We start from the raw sequence: 23,700 nt of genomic DNA on the forward strand, positions 1-23,700 counted from the left end.
GAGTTTATTTTCATAATGTACTGGTTTTATTATTACTATCATTCCTCCCCCCGAGACAGTGCATTTGAGCTTGGGAGGGGAAGAGAGAGGCTGGCCGGGAGAGAATCTTAGGCAGGCTCCACGCCCAGCACGAGCCTAACCTGGGGCTTCATTTCACATCTGTGAGATCATGAGCTGAGCTGAGGTCAAGATGCTTACTGACTGAGCTACCCAGGTGCCCCTGGTTTTATTATTACAATAGCTTAATAGAATGTTTAAGTGACCTGGCAATGTGGGTCTTCTCTTGTTCTTGTTTTTCTTTTTTTTTTTTTTTTTAATTTTTTTTTTCAACGTTTTTATTTATTTTTGGGACAGAGAGAGACAGAGCATGAACGGGGGTGGGGCAGAGAGAGAGGGAGACACAGAATCGGAAACAGGCTCCAGGCTCCGAGCCATCAGCCCAGAGCCTGACGCGGGGCTCGAACTCATGGACCGCGAGATCGTGACCTGGCTGAAGTCGGACGCTTAACCGACTGCGCCACCCAGGCGCCCCTGTTTTTCAAAACTTTCTGTGGTATTCTCACAAATGTATTACTTCAAATGAACTTCAGAATCAGCTTACCATTTTAAATAAGCATCCCTCAATTCCAAATCTATTATAACATCTTCTCACTCTTCAAAAAACATAAATCAGATCGCGTTACTCCCTTGTTTACATCCCTTCAGTATCTTCTTCCCCCTCTTTTTGTTATCTATTGCTGCGTAACAAGCTGCTCCAAAGCTTTGTAGCTTAAAACGGTCTGTTTATTGTGCTCACAGTTTTGCTAGTCAGGAATTCATGACTGGTTCAGCTCTGTTCCATGTGGCGTTTGTTGTCTGGGGTGGCCAGTGCTGGAGCATCCCTTCCAGTATGACCTCTTCAGTCACATGTGTGGCACCCCAGTACCTGGCTTCTATCTCCATGTAGCATTTCATTCGTCAGAATTTCTCCGTGTGGCCTGGGCTTCTCCCAGCATGGTGGTCTCAGAGTAAGTACTTTTTACATGGCAGCTGCTTTCCAGGAGGCGGGAAAGAAAAACTGTCAGGCCAGTTAAGGGCTGTGCCTGGAACTGGCACAGTGTCCTTTCTGCCATAGTTTATTGGTCAGAACAGCTATGAGACCTGCCTAGATGCAAGGAAATGGAAAAATAGACTCCACTTTTTGATGTGGGAGTGGCAAGATCTTACTGCATGTGGGGTGAGAGATATTGTGACCATATTTGGAAAATATAATATGCCACATTATCACACTAAAATTCAAAGCTCTTAAAATGGCCCATCGGGCTTTTCATCATCCGAATCATCCCTGCTTCTCTCTCTGACCTCATCCCCTACGTTTTCATCTTTTACTCCCTTTGGTTGAGCCACAATGGGCTCTTTGCTAGGCTTTGAATGTGTCATGCTTATACCAACATCAGATCCATTTTACCTGCCACTGCTGCTTTGAATGTTCTTCTTCAGAGCTTTGCTGGGTCTTCCCATTCTTACATCAGCCACACCTCTGCTCAAAGTCACATCTCCAGAGAGCTTTCCCCGACCACTTTATCTGCTAACATCTTGGTCCCTTACTACCCCCTAGTCTGACTTTTTCCTCTACACAGATTTTAGTGCTGTTTTGGGGAGCTTGGGGGCCTGAATATACTTTTTAGCTCCCTGCCTTGCTTCTGAACAAGTTGAGAAATAAGAGAGTAAAGATGGAGGCCAAAATATATGTGAAATATATAAATATTAAAAGTAAATTTATCATCTAGAAGTATATATTGATGAAAAGAATACATAAACATATAAATATATTTATATATTTGTGTCTATGTACATGTATATATGTGTGTGTGTATATATATACATACATGTATATACATATACATGCATATACGTGTGTGTGTGTGTGTATTCCGCCCCCCCCCCCCCATCATTATGAAGTTGGAGACCTAAGTGGGCCTAGTAACTAAATCTTAGAATTGGGCTGACTTACAACACCCAGTCCAAGGCAGGGTTGGTCACTCCCCTGTGCAGGGCTAGGTTCCTGATCAACTCCATGTTGACTGACATAGAAGAAAATAGTTACAGTTGTAGCAAGCCTGTTCCCATGTAAAGAAGGGTAGAACTGAGTTGTGCATGCCCAGGTATTTTCATTTTTACCAATCTGACTAAAGGGGGGGTGGAAGGAAGAGGATAAAAGGAGTGTCAAAGATGAATGTCAGATCTCAGATAGGAGAAACTGGGTGTATTGTGGTGCTATTCCTAAGATAGAAGACATGATAGGAAGATGATAAATTTTAGAAACACTGAGTTTGAAGTGCCTACAAGATACCCGTGTGGAGTTACCGAATAGGCATTTGGATAACACATTTGAAGATGCAGATTTGGTGTTAATTTTCTATCTTCTGTAAGAAGACTATTACAAGCATAGTGGCTTAAAACAACGCAAAATTATTATGTCACGGTTTCTGTGGGTCAGGAATCTGGGCAGTGGTTAACTGAGTTCTCTGCTCAGGTTCTCACCAAGCTGAAATCAGGGTGTCGCCTGTCAGCGCTGCCATCTCATCTGAGGCATGAGGTCCTCTTCCAGGCTCACTGGTTGTTGGTAGAATTTAGGTCCTTACAGTTGTAGGACTGAGGCTCTCAGCCCCTAGGGGCTGCTTGTTATTCCTTGCCGTGTGACCGTTCCCACAGTGTGGTAGTTTGCTTCTTCAAGGACAACAGAAAGCATTTTTGCTGCTTCAGATCTCGTTCATGGCTCGCCCGGTTAGGACAGGCTCAGCTGACTTTTGATTACCTCAAAGTCAACTGATGAGGGATCCTAATTGCATCTGCAAAGTCCCTTTTGCCACAAAATGTAATAACCATGTAAGGGATGTCACGTTGTATTTGAAAGTGCTTCTCTCTGTCAAGGGAGAGGATTGTACAGGGTGTGTACAGTCTGGGGCTGTTTTAGTCATCAGCAGTCACTATGGTAGTCATCAGCAGGATAGCCCGTGAATGCAGAGATTGCCCAAGGATGACTAACTTTGTTCAGAGAGAAGAGAAGAACGATTAGAGGAGATTTTCGGAATTATTGGTACCTGAAGGATACATTTTTTCATCTTCGTGTTCATAGCACTACATTGCTACCTGGCGCATAGTACATGTTCAATAAGTATTTGTTAGAATTCTTTGATCTCAGATTTTAAGAAATTAATGTATAATTTACATATGGTAACATTCACCCTTTTCAGAGTGCAGTCTGAGTTTTTTTGTTGTGGTAAAATACACATAAAGTTTACCATCTTAACGATTTTTAAGTATACAGTTCAGTGGTATTAAATACATTCACATTGCTGCACAACCATTGCTCCATCCATCCCCACAACTCTTTTCATCTTGTACAACTGAAACTCTGTACCTGTTAAATGATAACCCATTCTCCCCTTTCTCCATCTTCCGGCAATCACCATTGTGCTTTCTTTTGCTTTTGAGTACACTAAGTAATTCATATAAGTGGCATCAGACAGTATTTTGTCTTTTTGTGATTGGCTTATTTATATATTTATATAATGTCCTCAAGGTGTATCCATGTTGTGGCATATTGCAGAATACCCTCTCCCTTTTTTAAAAGGCTGAATAATGTTCCATTGTATGTATATACCAAATTTTCTTATCCCTTTATCCATCGATGGACACTTGGGTTGCTTCTGTGTTTTAGTTACTCTGAATAATGCTGCTATGAACATGAGTGTGCAAATATCCCTTTGAACCCTGCTTTCGATTTTCTTTTTGGATATATGCCCAGAAGTGGAATTGCTGGATCATGTGGTAATTATATTTTAAATGTTTTAAAGGTATTTTCATAGCATTGGCTGTCCCATTTTACGTGCTTAACCAACAGCACACAAGGGTTCCGTTTCTCCACATCCTCACCAACACTTCTTGGTTTTCTGGTTTTTTTGGTAATAGCCATACAAATGGATGTGACTTGGTATCTTATTGTAGTTTTCCACTTGCATTTTCCTAATGTTTAGCGATATTGAACATCTTTTCATGTGCTTATTGGACATTAATGTATCTTTGAGAAATGTCTATTCAAGTCCTGTGCCCATTTTAAAATTTTTGTTGTTGTTGTTGTTTAGTTTTAGGAGTTCTCTCTATATTCTGGATATTAATCTCCTCAGATATATGATTTGCAAATACTGTCTCCCATTCTGTGGCTTGCCTTTTTACTCTGTGGATATATCTATATCTGTATCTGTATCTATAGATATATTTTAATTTTTTTATTTTAGAGAGAGCAAGAGCATGTGTGAGTTAGGGAGGGGCAGAGGGAGAGAGAATCCCAAGCGAGCTCCCAAGCCCTATGATCATGACCTGAGCCAAAACCCAGAGTTTTATGGTCGACTGACTGAGCCACCCAGGCAGGCACCCCTTGAGTTAGTTTTTGTATATGGTGTTAGGTAGGGGTCCAGCTTCATTCCACTGCATGTGGATACCCAGTTTTCTCAGTGCCATTTGTTGAAAAGACTGTCCTTTCTACATTGAATGGTCTTGGCACCTTTGCCAAAAATTTATTGACCATGTATGTGAGGGAATTAAGACAGACGTACAGACCAGTGGAACAGAATAGACCAGTTCCATTGGTCTGTATGTGTGTCTTTTTTTTTTAAGTTTATTTATTTATTTTGAGAGACAGAGAGTGGGGGAAGGGCAGGGAGAGAGAGAGGGGGAGAGAGAGAGAATTCCAAGCAGGCTCCGCACTCCCCTAGGCAGGGCTCAAACTCACCAACTGTGAGATCATGACTTGAGCAGAAATTAAGAGTTACCTTTTTCAAGATTCTTTCAGCTATTCATAGTCCTTTGAAATTCCATATGAATTTTAGGATGGGTTCTTTTATTTCTCCAAATATGGCATTGGGTTTTGATAGGGACTCATTGAATCCGTAGATCACTTTGGGGTAGTATTGACATTTTAAGAATATTGTCTTTGAATCCATGAACGTAGGATGTATTTCTATTTATACCGTTTTTAATTTCTTTCAGCAGTGTTTTGTAGTTTTCAGTATACAAGTTTCACTGCCTTGGTTAGATTAATTCCCAAGTGTTTTATTCTTTTTTTTTTTTTTTTTCAACGTTTTATTTATTTTTGGGACAGAGAGAGACAGAGCATGAACGGGGGAGGGGCAGAGAGAGAGGGAGACACAGAATCGGAAACAGGCTCCAGGCTCCGAGCTGTCAGCACAGAGCCTGACGTGGGGCTCGAACTCACGGACCGCGAGATCGTGACCTGGCTGAAGTCGGACGCTTAACCGACTGCGCCACCCAGGCGCCCCACCAAGTGTTTTATTCTTATTGATTCTGTCATAAGTGGAATTGTTTGCTGCTTTCCTTTTTAGATTGTTCATTGCTACTGTCTAAAATGCAACTGATTTTTGTGTGTTAACTTTTTACCCTGCTACTTTGATGAATTCCTTTATCCATTCTCACAGATTTTTGTAGTGGAATCTTTAGAGGTTTTAACATATAGGATCATGTCATCTGAGAACAGCTGACTTTCCAATTTGAATGCCTTTTATCTCTTTTTCTTGCCTAACTGCTCTGGCTAGAACTTCAGTACTAAGTTGAACACAAGTGGTGAGAATGGGCACCTGCCTTGTTCCTGTTTTTAGGAAAAAAAGCTTTCAGTCCCCATTGAGTACTATGTTTCCTCTGAGTTTTTCATATATGGATTTTATTATGCTGAGGTAGTTTCCTTCTATTCCTTCTCTTTGTTGAGTGTTTTTATCATGAGAGGGTGTTGAATTTTATCACATGCTTTTTCTGCAATTGAGATGAACATGTGGTCTTTTCCCTTCCTTTTATTGATGTAGATATTACATAGACTTTCATATGTTGAACCATTCTCACATTCCAGTAATAAATCCCATTTAGTCTTGTGTATAATTCTTTTAATATGCTGCAGAATTTTTTAATAATTGTTGCGGATTTTTGCATCAGTATTTATGAGGGATATCAGTCTGTGATATTCTTGTGTCTTTGGCTTTGGTGTCAGGGTTATGCTGGCCTTATAGAATAAGTTAGGAAGTATTCTCTTCAATTTTTTGGAAAAGTTTAAGATGGGTTAGTATTAATTCCTGATTAAATATTTGGTAGAATTTACTAGTAAAATGATCAGGTCCACAGCTTTGTTGAGAGAATTTTGATTGCTGATTTAATCTTCTCACTAGTTATAGGCCTATTCAGATTTTCTATTTCTTTGTGATTTAGCCCTGGTAGGTTTTGTGTTTCTAAGGATTTATTCATTTCATTTAGGTTTATTCAAAAATTTTTTGGCATACAGTTCATCGTACTCTTTAACATCTTTTTTTAGGTCTGTAGTACTAGTAATAATGTACCCACTTTTATTTCTGATTTTAATAATTTGAGTCTTTTTCCTTTTTTCTTAGGCCATTTAGCCAAAAGTTTGTCAATTTTGTTGATACTTTCAAAGGACCAACTTTTGGTTTCATTTATTTTCCCTGCTTTTGTTATTCTTACTTTGTTTATCTCTGCTCTCCTATTTATTATTACCTCTTTTCTTCCAGATTTGTATTTCATTTGTTCTTTTTTTTCTAATTCCTTAAGTTAAGTTAGGCTTTCAATTTGGAATATTCTTGTTTTTTAACATAAATGTTTATAGCTATAAATTTCCCCATTAGCACTACTGTCACTGCATCCTGCAAGTTTTGGCATGTTGTATTTACACTTTCATATGTCAGTATTTTCTAATTTGTCTTGTGATTTCTTGAAACGTTGGTTGCTTAAAAGTGTATTGTTTAAAATAATCCAATTAAAAATGGAGAGAAGACATGAACGGACACTTCTCCAAAGAAGACATACAGATGGCCAACAGACACATGAAGGGGTGCTCAACATTACTCACCATTAGGGAGATGCAAATTAAAGCCACAATGAGATATCACCTCACCCCTGTCAGAATGGCTAAAATCAGCAACACAAGAAACAAGTGTTCGTGTGGATGAGAGAAAGGAACCTTCGTGCACTGTTGGTGGAAATGCAAACTGGCACAGCCACTGTGGAAAACAGTGTGGAGGTTCCTCAAAAAGTTAAAAATAGGGTTACCGGGGCGCCTGGGTGGCTCAGTCGGTTAAGCGTCCGACTTCAGCTCAGGTCACGATCTCGCGGTCTGTGGGTTCGAGCCCCGCGTCGGGCTCTGGGCTGATGGCTCAGAGCCTGGAGCCTGCTTCCGATTCTGTGTCTCCCTCTCTCTCTGCCCCTCCCCCATTCATGCTCTGTCTCTCTCTGTCTCAAAAATAAAAGGTTAAAAAAAAAAATTAAAAAAAAAAAATAGGGTTACCATGTGATCCAGTAATTCCACTCCTGGGTATTTACCCAAAGAAAACAAAAACACTAATTCAGAAAGAAAACACTAATTCAAAAAACATGCATCGTATTTTTTTTCAGCATTATTTATAAAAGCCAAGATATGGAAGCAATGCAAGTGTCCATTGATAGCTGAATGGATAAAGAAGTGGCATACACACACAAATACACACACAGTGGAATATACTGAGCCTTAGAAATGAATGAAATCAGGGCACCTGGGGCAGCTCGATTGGTTAAGGGTCCCACTCTTGGTCTTGGCTCAAGTCATGATCTCACTGTTTGTGGGATCAAGCCCTGTGTTGGGCTTTGTGCTGACAGCACGGGGCCTGCTTGGGATTCTCTCTCTGCTTCTCTCCCATGTACTCTCTCTCAAAAAAATAAAAATAAAAAAAAAAAAATAAATTCTTTCAAAAAAAAATGAAATCTTGCCATTTGCAATAACATGGATGGATCTGGAGGGTATATAATGCTGAGTGAAATGAGTCAGTCAGAGAAAGACAAATACCATCTGATTTCACTCATATATGGAATTTAAGAAACAAAACACATGAAGAAAGAAAAAGAGACAAACCAAAGAACAGACTCTTAAATACAGAGAACAAACGAATGGTTACCAGAGGGAAGGTGTGTGGGGGGAATGGGTGAAATAGGTGAAGAGGATTAAGAGTACACTTATTATGATGAGCATGGAATAATGTATACAACTGTTGAATCACTATATGGTACACCTGAAACTAAAATAATACTGTATGTTAGTTAATTATACTGAAATTTTTTAAAAAAGTATATTTAATTTTCACAATTTTGTGAAATTTTGTGAATTTTCCAGTTGTTGATTTCCAACTGCATTCCACTGTGGTCGGAGAAGATATGTTGTATGATATCTATCCTCTAAAAATCTATGGAGATGTCGAGTTGCTTGGGTGACTCAGTCGGTCAGGCATCCGACTCCAGCTCAGGTTATGATCTCATAGTTTGTGGGTTCGAGCCCCGAGTCTGTGCTGACAGCTCAGAGCCTGGACCCTGCTTTGGATTCTGTGTCTCCCTCTGTCTCTGCCCCTCCCCTGCTTGTGCTCTTTTTCTCTCTCAAAAATAAACATTAAAAAAAGCTTTTTTTTAAATAAAAAATAAAATCTATTGAGATGTAATTTTTTGGTCTACACGTGGTCATCCTGGAAAATGTCCCATATGTACTTGAGAAGAATGCATATTCCATTGTTTGGTAGAATGTTCTGTGTATGTATGTTGGGTCTAGTTGGCTTATTGTGTTAAGTCGTCTGTTTTCTTCTGTCTGGTTGGTTTCTCCATTATTTTGAGCGGTGTATTGAAGTTTCCAACTATTAGTGTAGAACTAATTTTCTCTTTAATTCTGTCATTTTTTGCTTCTTATATTCTGATGGTCTGTCATTAGGTGGGTAAATGTTTATTATATCTCCTTGCTGTACTGAACCTTTTATTAATATACGGTGTCCTTTGTCTCATAATTTTTTTTTATAGTTTTATGATTTTGTTAACACAAATACTACATGCACATAAGCTGTCTATTCATTTTCTTTGCTACTCAGCCTGGCATTGGGATTGGTGACTCTGATGGCCAGCTGGGCTGCTCTTTTGGCCTTGCAGTTCTTGGAGGAGACACTGTGAGCAATCTGTGTACAGTAAGATCTGTTGCACATCAGCAGCACTTCAAGCTCCTTGATGTTGTGAACTAGGAACTTCTGGAAGCCACTGGGCAGCATGTACTTTGTTTTCTTTTTCTCCTATAACCAAAGTTGGGCATCAAGATCTGGTTCTTGAATCTTCTCTACACCCTATTGTCAATGCCTGGTTTCCACCAGTTATGGTTAATTTTGACACATTGTTCTGCCTGGTGCCAGATGAAGTTCTTGGTCCTCTTTTTAATGATCTTGGACTTGACTAGAGGTTTGAGGGTGAACATGATGCCATATAGGAGATGGCTGCCACCTTCACAGGCAGTGCTGAAGAAGAGAGGGGAAGGTCCTCCATAACTTGTTTTGATTGAAAGTCTGTTTGTCTGATAATTTGTATAGCTACCCCCACTCTCTTTGTAAAAACTGAAAGATTTATACGATCCGAAGAGAAACCAGAGTATTCTCTTTGGTTACCATTTACATGGAATATCTTTTTCCATCCTTTCAATTTCAAAGTGCTTGTGTCCTTAGCTCTCAAGTGAGTCTTCCATAGGCAGCATGTAGTTGGGTCATGTGCTTTTATTTTTTTTAATTTTGTAAATTATTTTTTATTTTATTTTTTCTGACAATCTCTGTCTTCTGATTGGAGAGTTTAATCCATTTACACTTAAAATAATTACTGATAAGAAGGGATTTACTGCTATCATTGTGCTATTGGTTTCCTTATGCCCTATGGCTTTTTTTGTCTCTCATTTTCTGCATTACTGTTTTCATTTGTGTTTATTTTTTGTAGTGAAATGTTTAAATTCCTCTCTCATTTCCTTTTTGTGTATTCTACAGCTATTTTCTTTGTGGTTACCATGGGGATTACATTTAACATCCTAATGTTACAACACTCTCATTTGAATTTATACCAGCTTAATTCTGTGTTTTGACATTTAAATGGCACGTATTCATGTAACCATCACCATGGTCAAGATATAAGAAGTTTCATCACTCAGAAAATGTCCTCATACCCCCTTTGGCCATCAGAGTAGATGGTAGCAAATCCTGAGGGGAACATCTGTTGTCTTATAGGGAAGAAGCCTTTGAATTGTCTTCAAACGGGTTTGTGGAGTGCCTCCTCTTAGTAAGCAGTGATGGGCTACTATTGTAGACTGGGGGGTTCAGGGGAACCTGGAAATATGAGATTTTTGGGGAGCACAGCTCACTTGTATGCATTCATTTGTCAGAGTCTTATTCTTAACCCTCAGGACTCTGGTCTCGGCATAGCAGATGTGCCCTGTAGGGAATTTAACCTTCTTTGAAGCCCAGCAACTCTGATAATTAAGTGTTGGTTCTGGTCCTTAGGTTTCTCTGTCCTCCTGCTGTAAGAAAGGAGACCATCTTTATATGCTTCTGGAGAGACCTTTTGGCTTATATGCCTAGCTTCTAATTGGCAGTTAATCAGCTTTTTGTTATCTTTTTTATTTTTTCTTCCAGTGAGCAAAGGGTTTAGTAATACTCTTATAGTTTCATTGCTTTTGTAGTTACGATTTTTCCTTCACTGCCAGCTTTAAAATCCCATCTGAGCACCTGCAGCCAGCTGCCCTGGAAGCCTAGTGTAGGATGTTCATTAAGATCTTCCTTTGGGGGCGCCTGGGTGGCGCATTCGGTTGAGTGTCCGACATCAGCCAGGTCACGATCTCGCGGTCTGTGAGTTCGAGCCCCGCGTCAGGCTCTGGGCTGATGGCTCGGAGCCTGGAGCCTGTTTCCGATTCTGTGTCTCCCTCTCTCTCTGCCCCTCCCCCGTTCATGCTCTGTCTCTCTCTGTCCCAAAAATAAATAAACGTTGAAAAAAAAAAAAAAGATCTTCCCTTGGGATCAACACCTGGGAGGAGGGAGGATTGGGTAGATGCAGAATTCATGGTGCAGTGTAGGTCTGGTGGTAGCTTTGTTCATCTCCTTTCGGGAGCTCTGATGCTAGAATTGGTTCTTCTGAGTTGCCCAGAATTGGGCTGAGGTGCTTAGGCCTTTATATTGCTCTATCAGTTGGTCGTTGGATGTGGGCTGCCCAGGAAGGGTTTCCCTTAGGTAGGATCATTCTTTGCGGCTGAGGCAGTCCCTGAAGGACTGACTGAGCACTGCTAGCAGTTAAGGCAACAAGTCCTTCCCCGAAGGGGAGCTGGGCAGCACGTCAGCGTCTGCTACAATTCCTCTGTCTTCACTAAGAATGATTATATCATTACCTTGCTTCTCCTAGATTCGGGTTTCATTTGTTCCAGAATTTGTTTTAGTTTTTTTAGTATCATTATGAACTCATGGATATAAATAACATATACTTAACAGACTTTATGTTGACTTACACATATAGAAGGATGTACAAATGTATGTAAATATACAGCTTAATAAATGTTGACAGTGTGAACACATCAGTGGAACTTGTATAGTGCTGGCAATCAATAGGTCCTTCTTTCCTCTGCATTTCCTTCTAGTCATTACCTGTTCTTTCCAAGGGTCTCTACTATCCTGACTTGAATTTAGCATGTCGTTGAAATTTGTGTAACAAAGTCACACAGTAAGTGACATTTTGTTCTGACTTCTTTTCATTCGTATATTTGTGAGATTAAGCTTACGGTTGTAAATCATTTATTTTTATTGCTATACAGTTTTTCTTTGAATATACTGCTTTTGAAAAAACATTTCTGCTATTGATAGACACTTGGAGTGTTCTCAGTTTATGAAAGGGCTGCTTTAAACATTCGTACATATCTTTCGGTGAACGTATATACAAATACACCTAAGGTATAGGTATATACCTAGTGAAATTGCTAAATGTGTATATGTTCTGTTTCAGTAGGTAATGCCAGACATTTTTCAAAACAATTATTGATTTACACTCCTACTAGTAATGTATAAGAATTCCAGTTGCTGGGATGCCTGGCTGGCTCAGTTGGTAGAGAATGCTACTTTTGATCTCAAGGTTGTGGGTTCAAGCCCCATGTTGGGTGTAGAGATTACTTAAATACATAAATAAACTTAAAAAAAAAAAAGAGTTCCAGTTGCTGCAGTTTGCCTGTTTATGTAGGATGTAACCCTCCAAAGCTTATGGTTGAAAGCTGGGTATATTTACTGGGTCCCCTCCACTAGCAGGTTCTGAAGTCTAATGTTTTGTCTTCCTGAGGCTGTGAGACTTCAAAATTCTGCTTTGCTTTTCCGAAGTTTTTGGCTTACCTTTTAACCCTTTTCCACCACTTATGCGTTTGAGGCCCCCTCATGTCTTCGGTTTTGTCACTTCAGACCTCATTGTCAACCCAAATCTCTGATGGCTCCTATTTGCCTCAACAGAGGTACCTTAGAACGTGACTTTCTGGCACGCTTTCATTCTCTAGTGCAACGTTATTCTGTCTCTTATTTTTTCTCATAGTGACTTCACATGTGATTTGACCACATTCTTTCTATGTGAACTTACTTTTCCTGAATTGGTAAGAGGGAGCTGTGAGCCAGGAGAGCTTTTTATCTTTGTGGCTCTAGAGCTCTTCTGTTACTTTCATGAAATGAGATACATCATCTCATCCTTTTTGAGCTCCTTAGCTGTCTTCCTTTTAGCTGTCCCTTAGCTGTCCACCTTTATGTGGCCCTTTTTCCTTTGCCCCCGTTGTCCCTATTGGAGTGAATCTCAGCAATTTCTTCTCAGTGTGGGCTTCACCCTAAAAGGGGGTGCTTCTTCAGCTGGTTAGTTTAGAAGTGTGCTGCCCAGTGGTGTCCAGTGGCTAATTAAAGTTAAATTTAAGTAAATAGAAGTAAACATTTGATTCCTCATGTGCATTATCCATGTAACATGTGCTCAGTAGTCACACGTGGCTATAGCTACTGTATTGAGCATTGTTGATATAGTATAATCTCACCACAGAAAGTTCTGTTAGACAGTGGTGGCTTAAAGTGTGCTGTGTTCTCTTCAGGTATTAGTGTAGACCTTTTGCACTCATGTGCAAATTGCAATATGCAGAAAGCCCCCTGTGTTTCAGCTAATGTTCTTCTTCTTCTTCTTTTTTTTTTTTTTTTTTTGTCAGTTAATGTTCTTAAGTTGGCCTGTTGTACTTTTCATTGAGGATGGAATAGAATTTTGGTATTTTCCTCTTGTTGGACCCATTATACATTCAGCTTTCTTTTGCAGAGTTACTAATACCACACCAGTTTTGTAGCTCTAAGTGGTTTGTTGCTATTTGCTTGTTTTTTGGGGTTTGTGGGTACCTTGTCCCCTGCTTTATGGAGTTCACCTATTCAAATGCTAATTTCATCTGGAAGCACCCTCAGAAACACACCCAGAAATGACGTTTAGCCAGATATCTGTACATCCTATGAGCCAGTCAAGTTAAGGTATAAAATTAACCATTACAGAGGGAGTTGGGGAGATTTGCAGCCACTGCCGCCTTCTAAAAGCCCCCTTTCAGATTCAGCACGCTGCCCCCCACCAACCTTTAAAATTAACATTATGTAATTCTGTAGCTCCTGTTCTGCCCCTTCTAACCCTAAAAAGGCTTCCTGTCTTTGATTTAGTATTTATTATCAAGTCAGTCACTTGTTACTGACTAGGCAGACTTGTACATGTCATTGGGTCTCTTTCCACCTTTAGTTGCACCATTTTAAAAATGAGAATGCTGGACGCAGGTTTGTTTTCTCACAGAGGAACCTCACTGGTGTTCTCTTAGCGTTAGCAGGATCTAGTATTTAAACAGTAAATATATTCATGATACTTTCAATGGAAAATGCTACTTTTGTTTGATATTTTATTTTTTATTTTTAAAAAAAAATTTTTTTTTTAACATTTATTTATTTTTGAGACAGAGAGAGACAGAGCACGAACGGGGGAGGTGCAGAGAGAGAGGGAGACACAGAATCGGAAACAGGCTCCAGGCTCTGAGCCATCAGCCCAGAGACCGACGCGGGGCTCGAACTCACGGACCGCGAGTTCGTGACCTGAGCTGAAGTCGGACGCTTAACCGACTGCGCCACTCAGGCGCCCCTATTTTTTTTTTTTTTTTTTTTTGATGTGTATTTTTGAGAGGGCTTGAGTGGGGCTGGGGAGGGGTAGAGAGAGAGGGAGACATAGAATCGGAGGCAGGCTCCAGGCTCTGAGCTGTCAGCACAGAGCCTGACATGAAGGTTGAACTCACGAACTGCCAGATCATGACCCAAGCTGAAGTTGAGTGCTTAACCGACTGAGCCACCCAGGTGCCCAGAAAATGCTACTTTTGAACGGAGTAGAGATGAACTTCTTGGCAACGTGACTTAACTCATTCTCAGATAAATGTAAATGTGGCTACCTTAAGAGATATTTTTTCCATGAGACTTAACTGTTTGTTGTTCTGTTACTCCCTCAACTGTGTACTTGAGGGTGATCATCTTACCTGAGTTTGTCTTACTGTGTTTATTCCTGGTTATACAGTTCTCATTTCTGAACGATCTGCACTTATTTCCCATTAATTGATTAGAGGTCTGGGGCATAGATTTTCTTGGTCTGTTGTTGTTTTAAGAGTTCAGTGTTTAAGGGAAAGGATTGTATGCATTCTCTGAAATAATTTTTAGCTACAAGGAAATAGCTCTATTTCTGTGAGTCATCATCTCTCTTATGTAATGCTGGGTAAAGTTTTAATTTTGTAGGTAGAGATTTACAATTTCCAGACGGAAAGCTACAAAAATTGAAATTTCAAGAGAGTTGTAGATTTGCTACAAATGCTAATCTATATTGAAAATTGGAGTTTGAGATACAAATGTAGGTAACCGTGACTGATAAGAATTTTCCTCAAACCTCATGATTTTCAGTGAGAAATAGTTCTTTTTAGTCCTTTTCATGTGTAAGCTAACATTTTCTTTTTCCCTTAGCTTCCAATAAAAACAGGACAGCAGAACACACATACCAAAGTCAGTACTGAACACAACAAGGAATGTCTTATTAATATTTCCAAATACAAGTTTTCTTTGGTTATCAGCGGCCTCACCACTATCTTAAAGAATGTTAACAATATGGTGAGTATTTGGGCTATTGTTTTGTGGGGGAATTTGTTTTGGTTTGTTTTTGATTTAAAGATTTGGAGCAGCATATTTTGAAGTATGGAAAGTCCTTTTCTGTGGACTCCGGATATAAACATTCCCCATTGTATTTTGTGGGTGAGCACAGGTAACCTTTTAACTTTCATTTTAGTTTTTGATTCTTTCTCTTAGATCCTTCTCTTATTTGTGACCCTATCTTCTTTACTATTTTTTTTTTTTTTGGTGGGGGGGAATTAAGATTTCATATAGACTGTAGGTCGTATATGAATTGATCATGGAGTAATCTTTTAAAATATTTTTTTTTAGTTTCTTCTTTGAATACTTATCAGGTTGCCCTAGTCCTAAGTAGATGATAAATATGACCTTGTAGTGATAAAATGTGAGATTGCTTTTATGAAGATATTGTTTTATTTCCTTCCTCCTGTAACCTGTGACAAATTCTATAGTAGTTCAAGATCCCATTGTTGAAATGATTTTCCTCAAATAGTCATTTCATCAAGTAATTCCACTGTCACAAGCTCCCAGTTGCCTTTTTTCCTGTTTTATAAAATCGATTTACATTCCCTAGGCTACAAGTTATTCCAGTATATATTTCTCCTATATGTCGCAGGTGATCTGTCTTCTCTGTCAATTCCTAAAACCTACTTCATACTCAGTGCAAAACAACCGATCTGGGTGTTTCTTGATTAATTCTAAACTGCTTTTCCTGCCTTTAGCACTTGTAACCACAATTTATATTGTTTGTATTGAGCATTGAGACTGACTTTTGGTTGTAGATTGTGAGACTCAGTCCCATTTTTACAGTCACATCATCTTTGGTGTGTGTTCTTTTTAAAAACTTGGTTAGACAATGCCCTAAACTTAGAAAACTGATAAACTGGAGGTGTGAGCAGTCATTTGCCATACAAAGAAATTTTTTCTTTATAGAAAAAATTAAGATTTTCTGAAGAAAGCAGAACCTCTTAGGAACACGTAAAGTGAATTACAGAAACACATTTAAGATTTTGTGGATCTCTTCTGTTGCAGTGTGTGGGGCATGGTGATAGGATGTTCCTTATATAAATATGTGGCTGTGTTCCCAGTTAGATGAAAATATTTGAATATTTGGAACCTTCTTTTCAAAAACAAAAACAAAAGCAGTATTGTGATATTGGCATTCATTTAGTGCTTACTGAATAAACTGACTTTTGGAAACCATAGTTTCTTGTTGGTAAATAGCATAGTATTAAATTTAAGGATAGTGAATGCCTAAAATTCACTGTAATTGGTATTATAGTATTTTGTTCCTGTAAGAATTTAGACTTTGATTATCTTGTGGCATCGAAGTTAAATGTTCAATTCAAGATTCTGGTTCAGGTCTATATGTATTTCTAAATCCTATGTATTTTTAAAGTATAAGCAAAAGTTATTTTCTTTTACTGTTACAACACTAATGACAGATTGTAATAAATGCCAACATTTTCATTTGCCTGGGAATATACTTTGAGCATTAAGATAAAATAGAAATAATAGATTTAAATACAGTCTAATCTGGGAGGTAAAATGGAAAACATGATTTTTTTTTTTCTTAATCCTTCGTCCCTTTTCAGATATGTGCTGATTTGTAGTAGGGAATAATAGCCAACTTTTAGTGTTGTGAATATCTTTTCTTTTAGAGAATATTTGGAGAAGCTGCTGAAAAAAATTTGTATCTCTCTCAGTTGATTATATTGGATACACTGGAAAAATGTCTTGCTGGGGTAAGTAAATCTAAAATAGGCAGATTTTGTGAATTCAGTTTTGAGAATGATCTGATGTACCAAAATGTATATGGACAAGAAAAGTCCTATGGATTTTTTTTTGCCTAAGACATATGAATACGAATTTTGTTAACAGAGTTAACAGAGTACAGACAAGTTTTCAAGAGAAACTTATTTTCTTATCTTTTGTGAATAGATACTAAGTTTATTTATAAAGTGTTAAGCTTGAGCCACATATCTGTTTCAGGTTTTTTAGAAGAGTTTATGAAAAAAGCCACCATTTGACTTACTTAATTTCTCCAGATATTGTTAGGTCTGTAGCATTGGTTAGCTGTGAAAAAATGTGACAGGAAGACCAGGAGTAATCTTGTCTCTTTCCCCGTTTTAGTATTTTATCTGATTTTAGGGTTTTACTTTTCAAATCTATATAAAAGGAGACTTTAAAAAATTGTAACTATTGCTGATAGATCCTACCTGAAGAACACTTGTTATATGTACATATGAACATACAAAGTAGATATGGGGAGGAGTAGTTGAGTACAAAACAGTTCTTTCTTTGGTTTCTTCTGAATAGTTACCTCATTATGTTTCAACCATGACTTAATTAGAATTTGTCAAGAATATTTTCATTGTATAAAGCAAGGTGTTTCTGTACTTCAGCAGCCTTAATTCTTACCGGAACATGGTAGGAGCTACCTTCATTTTAAATGTCTGTTCACTAAATATTAGAGTTTAAATTATTATATTCTCTCTTCTTTGGCACGTCTTTTGCCTTTATTCAGAATTGCTTCTGTATTCTACATGCTACAGTTTTCTGTGGTAAACCTTGTTGGGAGGGACTTGGAGGTGAGGACTGATTGTGTGGTTGAGAAGAGAGGGAATGGTCAGCAGTGTTGGAGGAAGGGGTAGAGTATGGAGTTGGAAAAATAATTACATCCATTCCACTGTACATCCTGAGAAAAGAGACATGTTTTACACTATAGGCCACCAAACCTCAGCATAATGTTTTAAACTTTTGTTGACCCTTGACCGTATTCCAAAATTGTCAGACAGTGTTAATAGGTTTTCTACTTAAATCGAGGGTAAGCTAGTTCTGTTTTTAGCTTGGTGCTTTCTATTAATTTGTGGTGTGCTGTGGTTCATTTGTAAAATGGAGTGAAAGAGCAGAAGCACTGTTAAATAGGATGATGTAATTGTGAAGATGGACAGTTTAAACTTACCCTGAATCAGTTCTCTGTATTTGTCTTGTTGCTTTGATTGTAAATACCAGTATATGAGCCATATCCATGTTTGAATGGAGGTCCCATAGCTCTTCTCTGTTAACATTTATAACTGAGAGGTAATGGTCAATGTATTTTGGAGAATGATTACTGCTATTATTGGCTCTTGTTTAATTGATACTCTTTGGAGATAGCCTAACTGAAACTCTAATAAATGGGCATGGTATAACTTACATAATACATAAAATATATGTTACTTTGCTCTGTTCTGTTGACAATGTATAACTTTTTTTCATTGAATTTACAATTAAAAAACAATGCTATTCATATCATTGAACAGTTGCGTTTTTCGGAATTGCCTTCAATAATTTTATAGTTGTTGATTTTCATTTTTAGATTGAAGTAAGTTGAGGTAGTTTAAGAAGAACAGCCTACAAGTGCATGTTTATCATATAAGTAGTTGAAATAACTGAATGAAAATGATCAAATATTTACCAAAATCATATGAGTAAAATTTTGTAGAATTTGAGGAATCTTTGTTCCTACATGTATGACCATTATTCAAAAGATTGCATACTTCTGTAATTATGACTTGCTTATTAATTGGAGTTTCAACATTTCTCTTGTTTGATTGGCCTATAAGATATTGGCATCGCCACTTGAATTTTGCAGGGTTTTATGATGTCTCTTTATTTGCTGTCCATATTTTTCAGTGTGTTTACATCTGAAAACACTTGGATTACAATTACAGAATCAAGCATAGCACACAGTTGTCCAAGATTTTGCTCTTGGTCATCATGCTTGGTATATCAAAATTGTCATTCTTACATGAATATTAGCTGTTAGGCGATATGGAACAGTGTATCTGCAGGATAGCTTCTCTATTGGTTATTTTGTTAATTATAGACATTTCCTTTATAAAGTAGAGATCTTGGTGTTAACACCAAAATTATCAACCTTGGTGTGTCATTAATATTGGGACCACCTGGCATTATGTGCTCCTGATTTGATACAATATGTACTTTGCTGAATTACCTGAATGTTTAATCTGAATCTAATCAGACTATTAGATTTAGGTCCCAGCTACAGAAAATACAGTAACTAGAAAGACAAGGCACACTACAAAGAAATAATCGAATCAACAATATGGAACATTTTGTAAGGCCCATTTTCTTAAATCAATGTTATGGAAAGTAAAAATGAAGTATAAGGAGTGTGTGGTGGGGAGAGATTGTTTTAGAATAAAGAGAGTAAAGGAATCATGCTGCAATCATCTGAATCTTTTTTGGGTCCTGACTAAATTAAAAAGAAGCTATGAAAGACATTTTCGGGGCAGTTGGGGAAATTTGAATATAGATTGGGTATTAGCTGATACAAGGGGAATTGGTTTTTGTTTTTGTATTTTTGTTCTTTGATGTGATTGTATTGAAGTTATATTGGAGAATGTCCTTGTTTTTGAGAGATGCTAAGGTACCTATGGACGAAGTGTTATAATGTTTGTAACTTACTTTGAAATGGCTCAACCAAAATAAAATTATTTGTAATAAGTACATATCTATGTGTTTTAGGCAGTCCTCTAAATGGCAGGTGTGATTGCCCATCCAGGAATGTATTTGGATTTGAGACAGATGACACAGTGCACTCAAAAATGAATATGAATAAAGTGTTTTTTAGAACTCACAATAAACTTGGGATTCCCAGGAGTGGGAAGGCTTATTATGTAGGGAATTGGTGAACAGGGAACAAACAGGACTAGTGGTGGTGGTGGTGTGGGGGATGATGCTGGGGAGGATGGATGGGAGCCTTTATTGTGACTCAGAGGTCAAAGATGGAACCATTCTCTTTATTAGACTAACTATAGGTGGATACAGCAAACACGATGAAGTATTAACAGTTGTTGAATATAGGTGATGGATGTATTATTGTATTGAACTACCGTGTGAATATATCATTGTCCACTATTGTATGTCAAGTCTAATGTATGCTTGAAAATTTTCATAGCAGAGAATCTTTACATGTAAATTTAAGAAAGTTACAGAATTATGTGATTATTTCTATTTTAGCAACCAAAGGACACAATGAGATTAGATGAAACGATGCTGGTCAAACAGTTGCTGCCAGAAATCTGCCATTTTCTTCACACCTGTCGTGAAGGAAACCAACATGCAGCTGAACTTCGGAATTCTGCTTCTGGGGTTTTATTTTCTCTCAGCTGCAACAACTTCAATGCAGTGTTTAGTCGCATCTCTACCAGGTTAGTGTGTAAATCTACATAGGACTGTTGCAAGTAATACAATTTTAGAAGTTTTCTTTTGTCTGCATAAAAACAAAAAGTTGACAGAAATGAATTTGACTTGGGCTTTTGTATAAATTTTATGCATTGATTTCTTTGAAAGTTTTATTGTGCAACATTGTGATATTGATGTGTACAATTGTGAGTACTGTTAGGAGGTTGAAAGTCCAAATTTTAGGATGATACATCACCCATAATTAGGTTTTTGTTTTTAACACTAGGTATGAGGTTTTGGTTGGCCTTTCTAACATTTTATTCCTTTAAATGGAATTAGCTAATCAGATAGAATAACTGATAAGAGTAGTCAGAATTCCAGTGACCTCCCAGCTCTGTTCTTTATCACAAGATTCTAAGTTACCAAATGAAAACAAAACCTAGCAATATGGAAGCACAAGGAAGTAAGTAATTTGCAAAGTAGACTTCTCCAGAAAGTGGACTGTGTTCTAAGTGTATGAAATGTAAAAGCTCCTTTTTTTTTTTTTTTAAGTATTTACAACAAATGTGCTGTTTTATTCTCATAGTATCTCTGAAATGTAGGTGATACTTCCCCCAGTTTACAGATAAGCAACTAATACCCAAAGAATTTATCAAGGCGGTATGTCAAACCACGGAGGACCCAAAATTTTTTTTTTTAATTTTTTTTTTTTCAACGTTTATTTATTTTTGGGACAGAGAGAGACAGAGCATGAACGGGGGAGGGGCAGAGAGAGAGGGAGACACAGAATCGGAAACAGGCTCCAGGCTCTGAGCCATCAGCCCAGAGCCTGACGCGGGGCTCGAACTCACGGACCGCGAGATCGTGACCTGGGTGAAGTCGGACGCTTAACCGACTGTGCCACCCAGGCGCCCCGCAAAATTTTTAAGTCAGACTGGTCAGAGTCTATTAGGTTCGTTATATTAGACTGCTACTCTAAACTTCCATTTTAACCATATTTTTACTGTTGTGCTTCAAGTTTATATGATAAATATTATTTAAGCTTTTACTGATAAAAATCACTATGTGATATGCTATAGATGGGAAGAAATTGGTGTATAGATGGTGCTCTGTGGAATAGAATTATAACTGATGGTAGCAGGTAATTCTGGAACTTGCTTTCTTACAAATGATTTGCCTATCGTATACAAGTACAGTCAAATGGGTCCTTAATTATGTTTATTCTTTGTTTACTGGTACATCTTTTATCCTTTGACTTGTCTGTGTTGTGTGAACAGCAGGCTTCCATTAGTCAGCTTTGGTCATTCTTCCGTTGTTTCCCAACAGGTGTGAATGAGAACATACATCATAATTAGAAAATTTGTGCTGTAGTGTTTTGAGGACTTGGCTAACTTCAAAATCTTGCCATCTTTTTAATAAATACAACATTTTTATAGTCATGATGCTAGGCAATAATATTCTTCAGTCCCTCTTCAGAACTGGTGCAAGGAAAATTAAAATTTTGTTCAGTGGTGTAATAAGATTGATAATATTAGGTAATGTTGATACAATAGAAAATTGTCTTCATGAAATTTTTTGAGTGGTAACATTTTATATTCTGAGTAATATTAAACTAGATGAAGTAGCAAGGTAACTGACGCCTAGGGAATAGGTGGTGTGAAATTGTAAAAGACAAAAAACAAAACCCCTTCTTTGTTTAAATGATGACTGTACCAGCTTATTATTTGAAATAATCTTACATTGAAGGTAGAAAATTATCAAAAGAATAAAATGTTTTTAGCATATCCAAGTATGAGTTGCTTTATAAAGCACAGCAAATATGCCACCTTTTAAAAACCTGAGAAATTTTCTAGTCACCCAAAGGTTTCATTTTATAGGATTTTGCAGCATTAGCACATGTAAATATGTAACACATGTAAATATGCTTTTGTGTATTTTCCAAACCTAGTTCACAGTTTCCAGAAGAGAAGTTAAATGTCTCCAAAATAAGCCTGTTTCTTTAGCTTTCAGGGGGCAGACTGCTCAGAAATGGGATCTGTGAAATACATGTTTCAGACGACTGCGTTTGCTGTTTAATTTAGCTTGTGCCAGACATAGGAGATGATCTTGTTAGAAGACCACTCACCTAAAAGACCATTCTGATGGTTTAATTTAGATACAGATATCTTATGACATTGCTGTCATAGGATTAGGTGGCTTAAAATACGCAAGTGACTAGAATGGCAGTTTCTTCCTGAAGATTGAGTTTATATGTCATATAAATTAAATGGACCAATATCATGAACATTTGTTTGACCATTCTGCCTGTCCACAGATGTTTCTCTTTTAGGCTTAACATTAGCTTTTGATATTTCTTTTTTCTTAATGTTTGTTTATTTATTTTGAGAGAGCGCGAAAGAGTGGAGGAGAGGAGAGGCAGAGAGAGAGGGAGAGAGAGAATCCCCAGCAGGCTCCTCACTGTCAGTGCAGAGCGTGATGCAGGGCTTTCGATCATGACCTGAGCTGAAATTGAGTCTGAACCCTTAACCAACTGAGCTACCCAGGTGCCCCTAGCTTTTGATATTTCTGTCCTTTGATTTTTTTAGGGGAATATGGACTACAGATCTTAAGTTTATTATTCTGCTGAAGTACATACATGTTCTGTGGCTCATAATACTCTTTGATGTAGAAGATCAGCTGCTTTCTCCACAGAATTGTTGCACACTCGTAATCGATCTAATTGTTTTGTAGTGGGAGGGTCCTGTGGAATATCTGATTTGACAAACCACCAGAAGCAGAAGACTCAGTGATTTTTTTTAAAGTTTATTTATTTAGAGAGAGAGAATGAGTGGGGAAGGAGTGGGTGGGTGGGGGGGGGGTGCAGAGGATACAAAGTGGGCACTGTTGCTCATAGCAGAGAGTCTGATGTGGGGCTCAAATTCACGAACTGTGAGATCATGACCTGAGCTGAAGTCAGATGCTTAACTGACTGAACACTGACACTCCTGGGAGTGTCCTAGTGATGGTTTTTGCATTTACATTTGTTTTTGCCAAGTACCCAGCTCTGGACTTATTTTTTTGGTTAATTTCTCATCCCTGGATTGTATTGATAGTATAAATGTGGACCTCAAACCCTTATCAGGTAACAGCCCTGGGTGACTTTTTCCCCTACCCAAAACTTAGCCAGAGCAGATAGACATCTTGTGCTGGTAGATTTTTTTTTTTTCCCCCTTCCACCCTTCCTTCATTCTTTGACTCTCTCTGTGCAACCCTCTTTTAAGGAAGTGCATAGTTCTTGCTAGTCTTTTGTTTTTTCCAGGACCCCAGTTCTACTCCCTGCACTATTAAGGTATAAGGTTTTGTATTCAGTCCCATGTAGATGTTAGACCAAAACCCCTAGGGTAAGGAGAGGAAAAAGCCTACCCACCTTTGTGCTTCCTTTGTTGCAAGATAAGACCATGTCTTCAAAATCATC

The 23,700-nt window shown here is 38.0% G+C and overlaps 1 protein-coding gene across 4 annotated transcripts in view; it reads left to right on the top strand.

Annotated features, from left to right (window-relative positions):
- NF1 (neurofibromin 1) overlaps window positions 1–23,700 on the top strand; it is a 251,040-nt gene that overhangs the window by 39,614 nt on the left and 187,726 nt on the right. For all 4 annotated transcript variants that reach the window (XM_030295711.1, XM_030295713.1, XM_030295712.1 and 1 more), the window contains exons 2-4: window positions 14,892–15,035; window positions 16,715–16,798; window positions 20,082–20,272. In XM_030295711.1, coding sequence (XP_030151571.1) covers window positions 14,892–15,035; window positions 16,715–16,798; window positions 20,082–20,272 — 419 coding nt within the window. The remainder of the gene's footprint in view (window positions 1–14,891; window positions 15,036–16,714; window positions 16,799–20,081; window positions 20,273–23,700) is intronic.

Source organism: Lynx canadensis, chromosome E1 (assembly GCF_007474595.2).
Source record: "Lynx canadensis isolate LIC74 chromosome E1, mLynCan4.pri.v2, whole genome shotgun sequence".
Taxonomy (NCBI): domain Eukaryota; kingdom Metazoa; phylum Chordata; class Mammalia; order Carnivora; family Felidae; genus Lynx; species Lynx canadensis.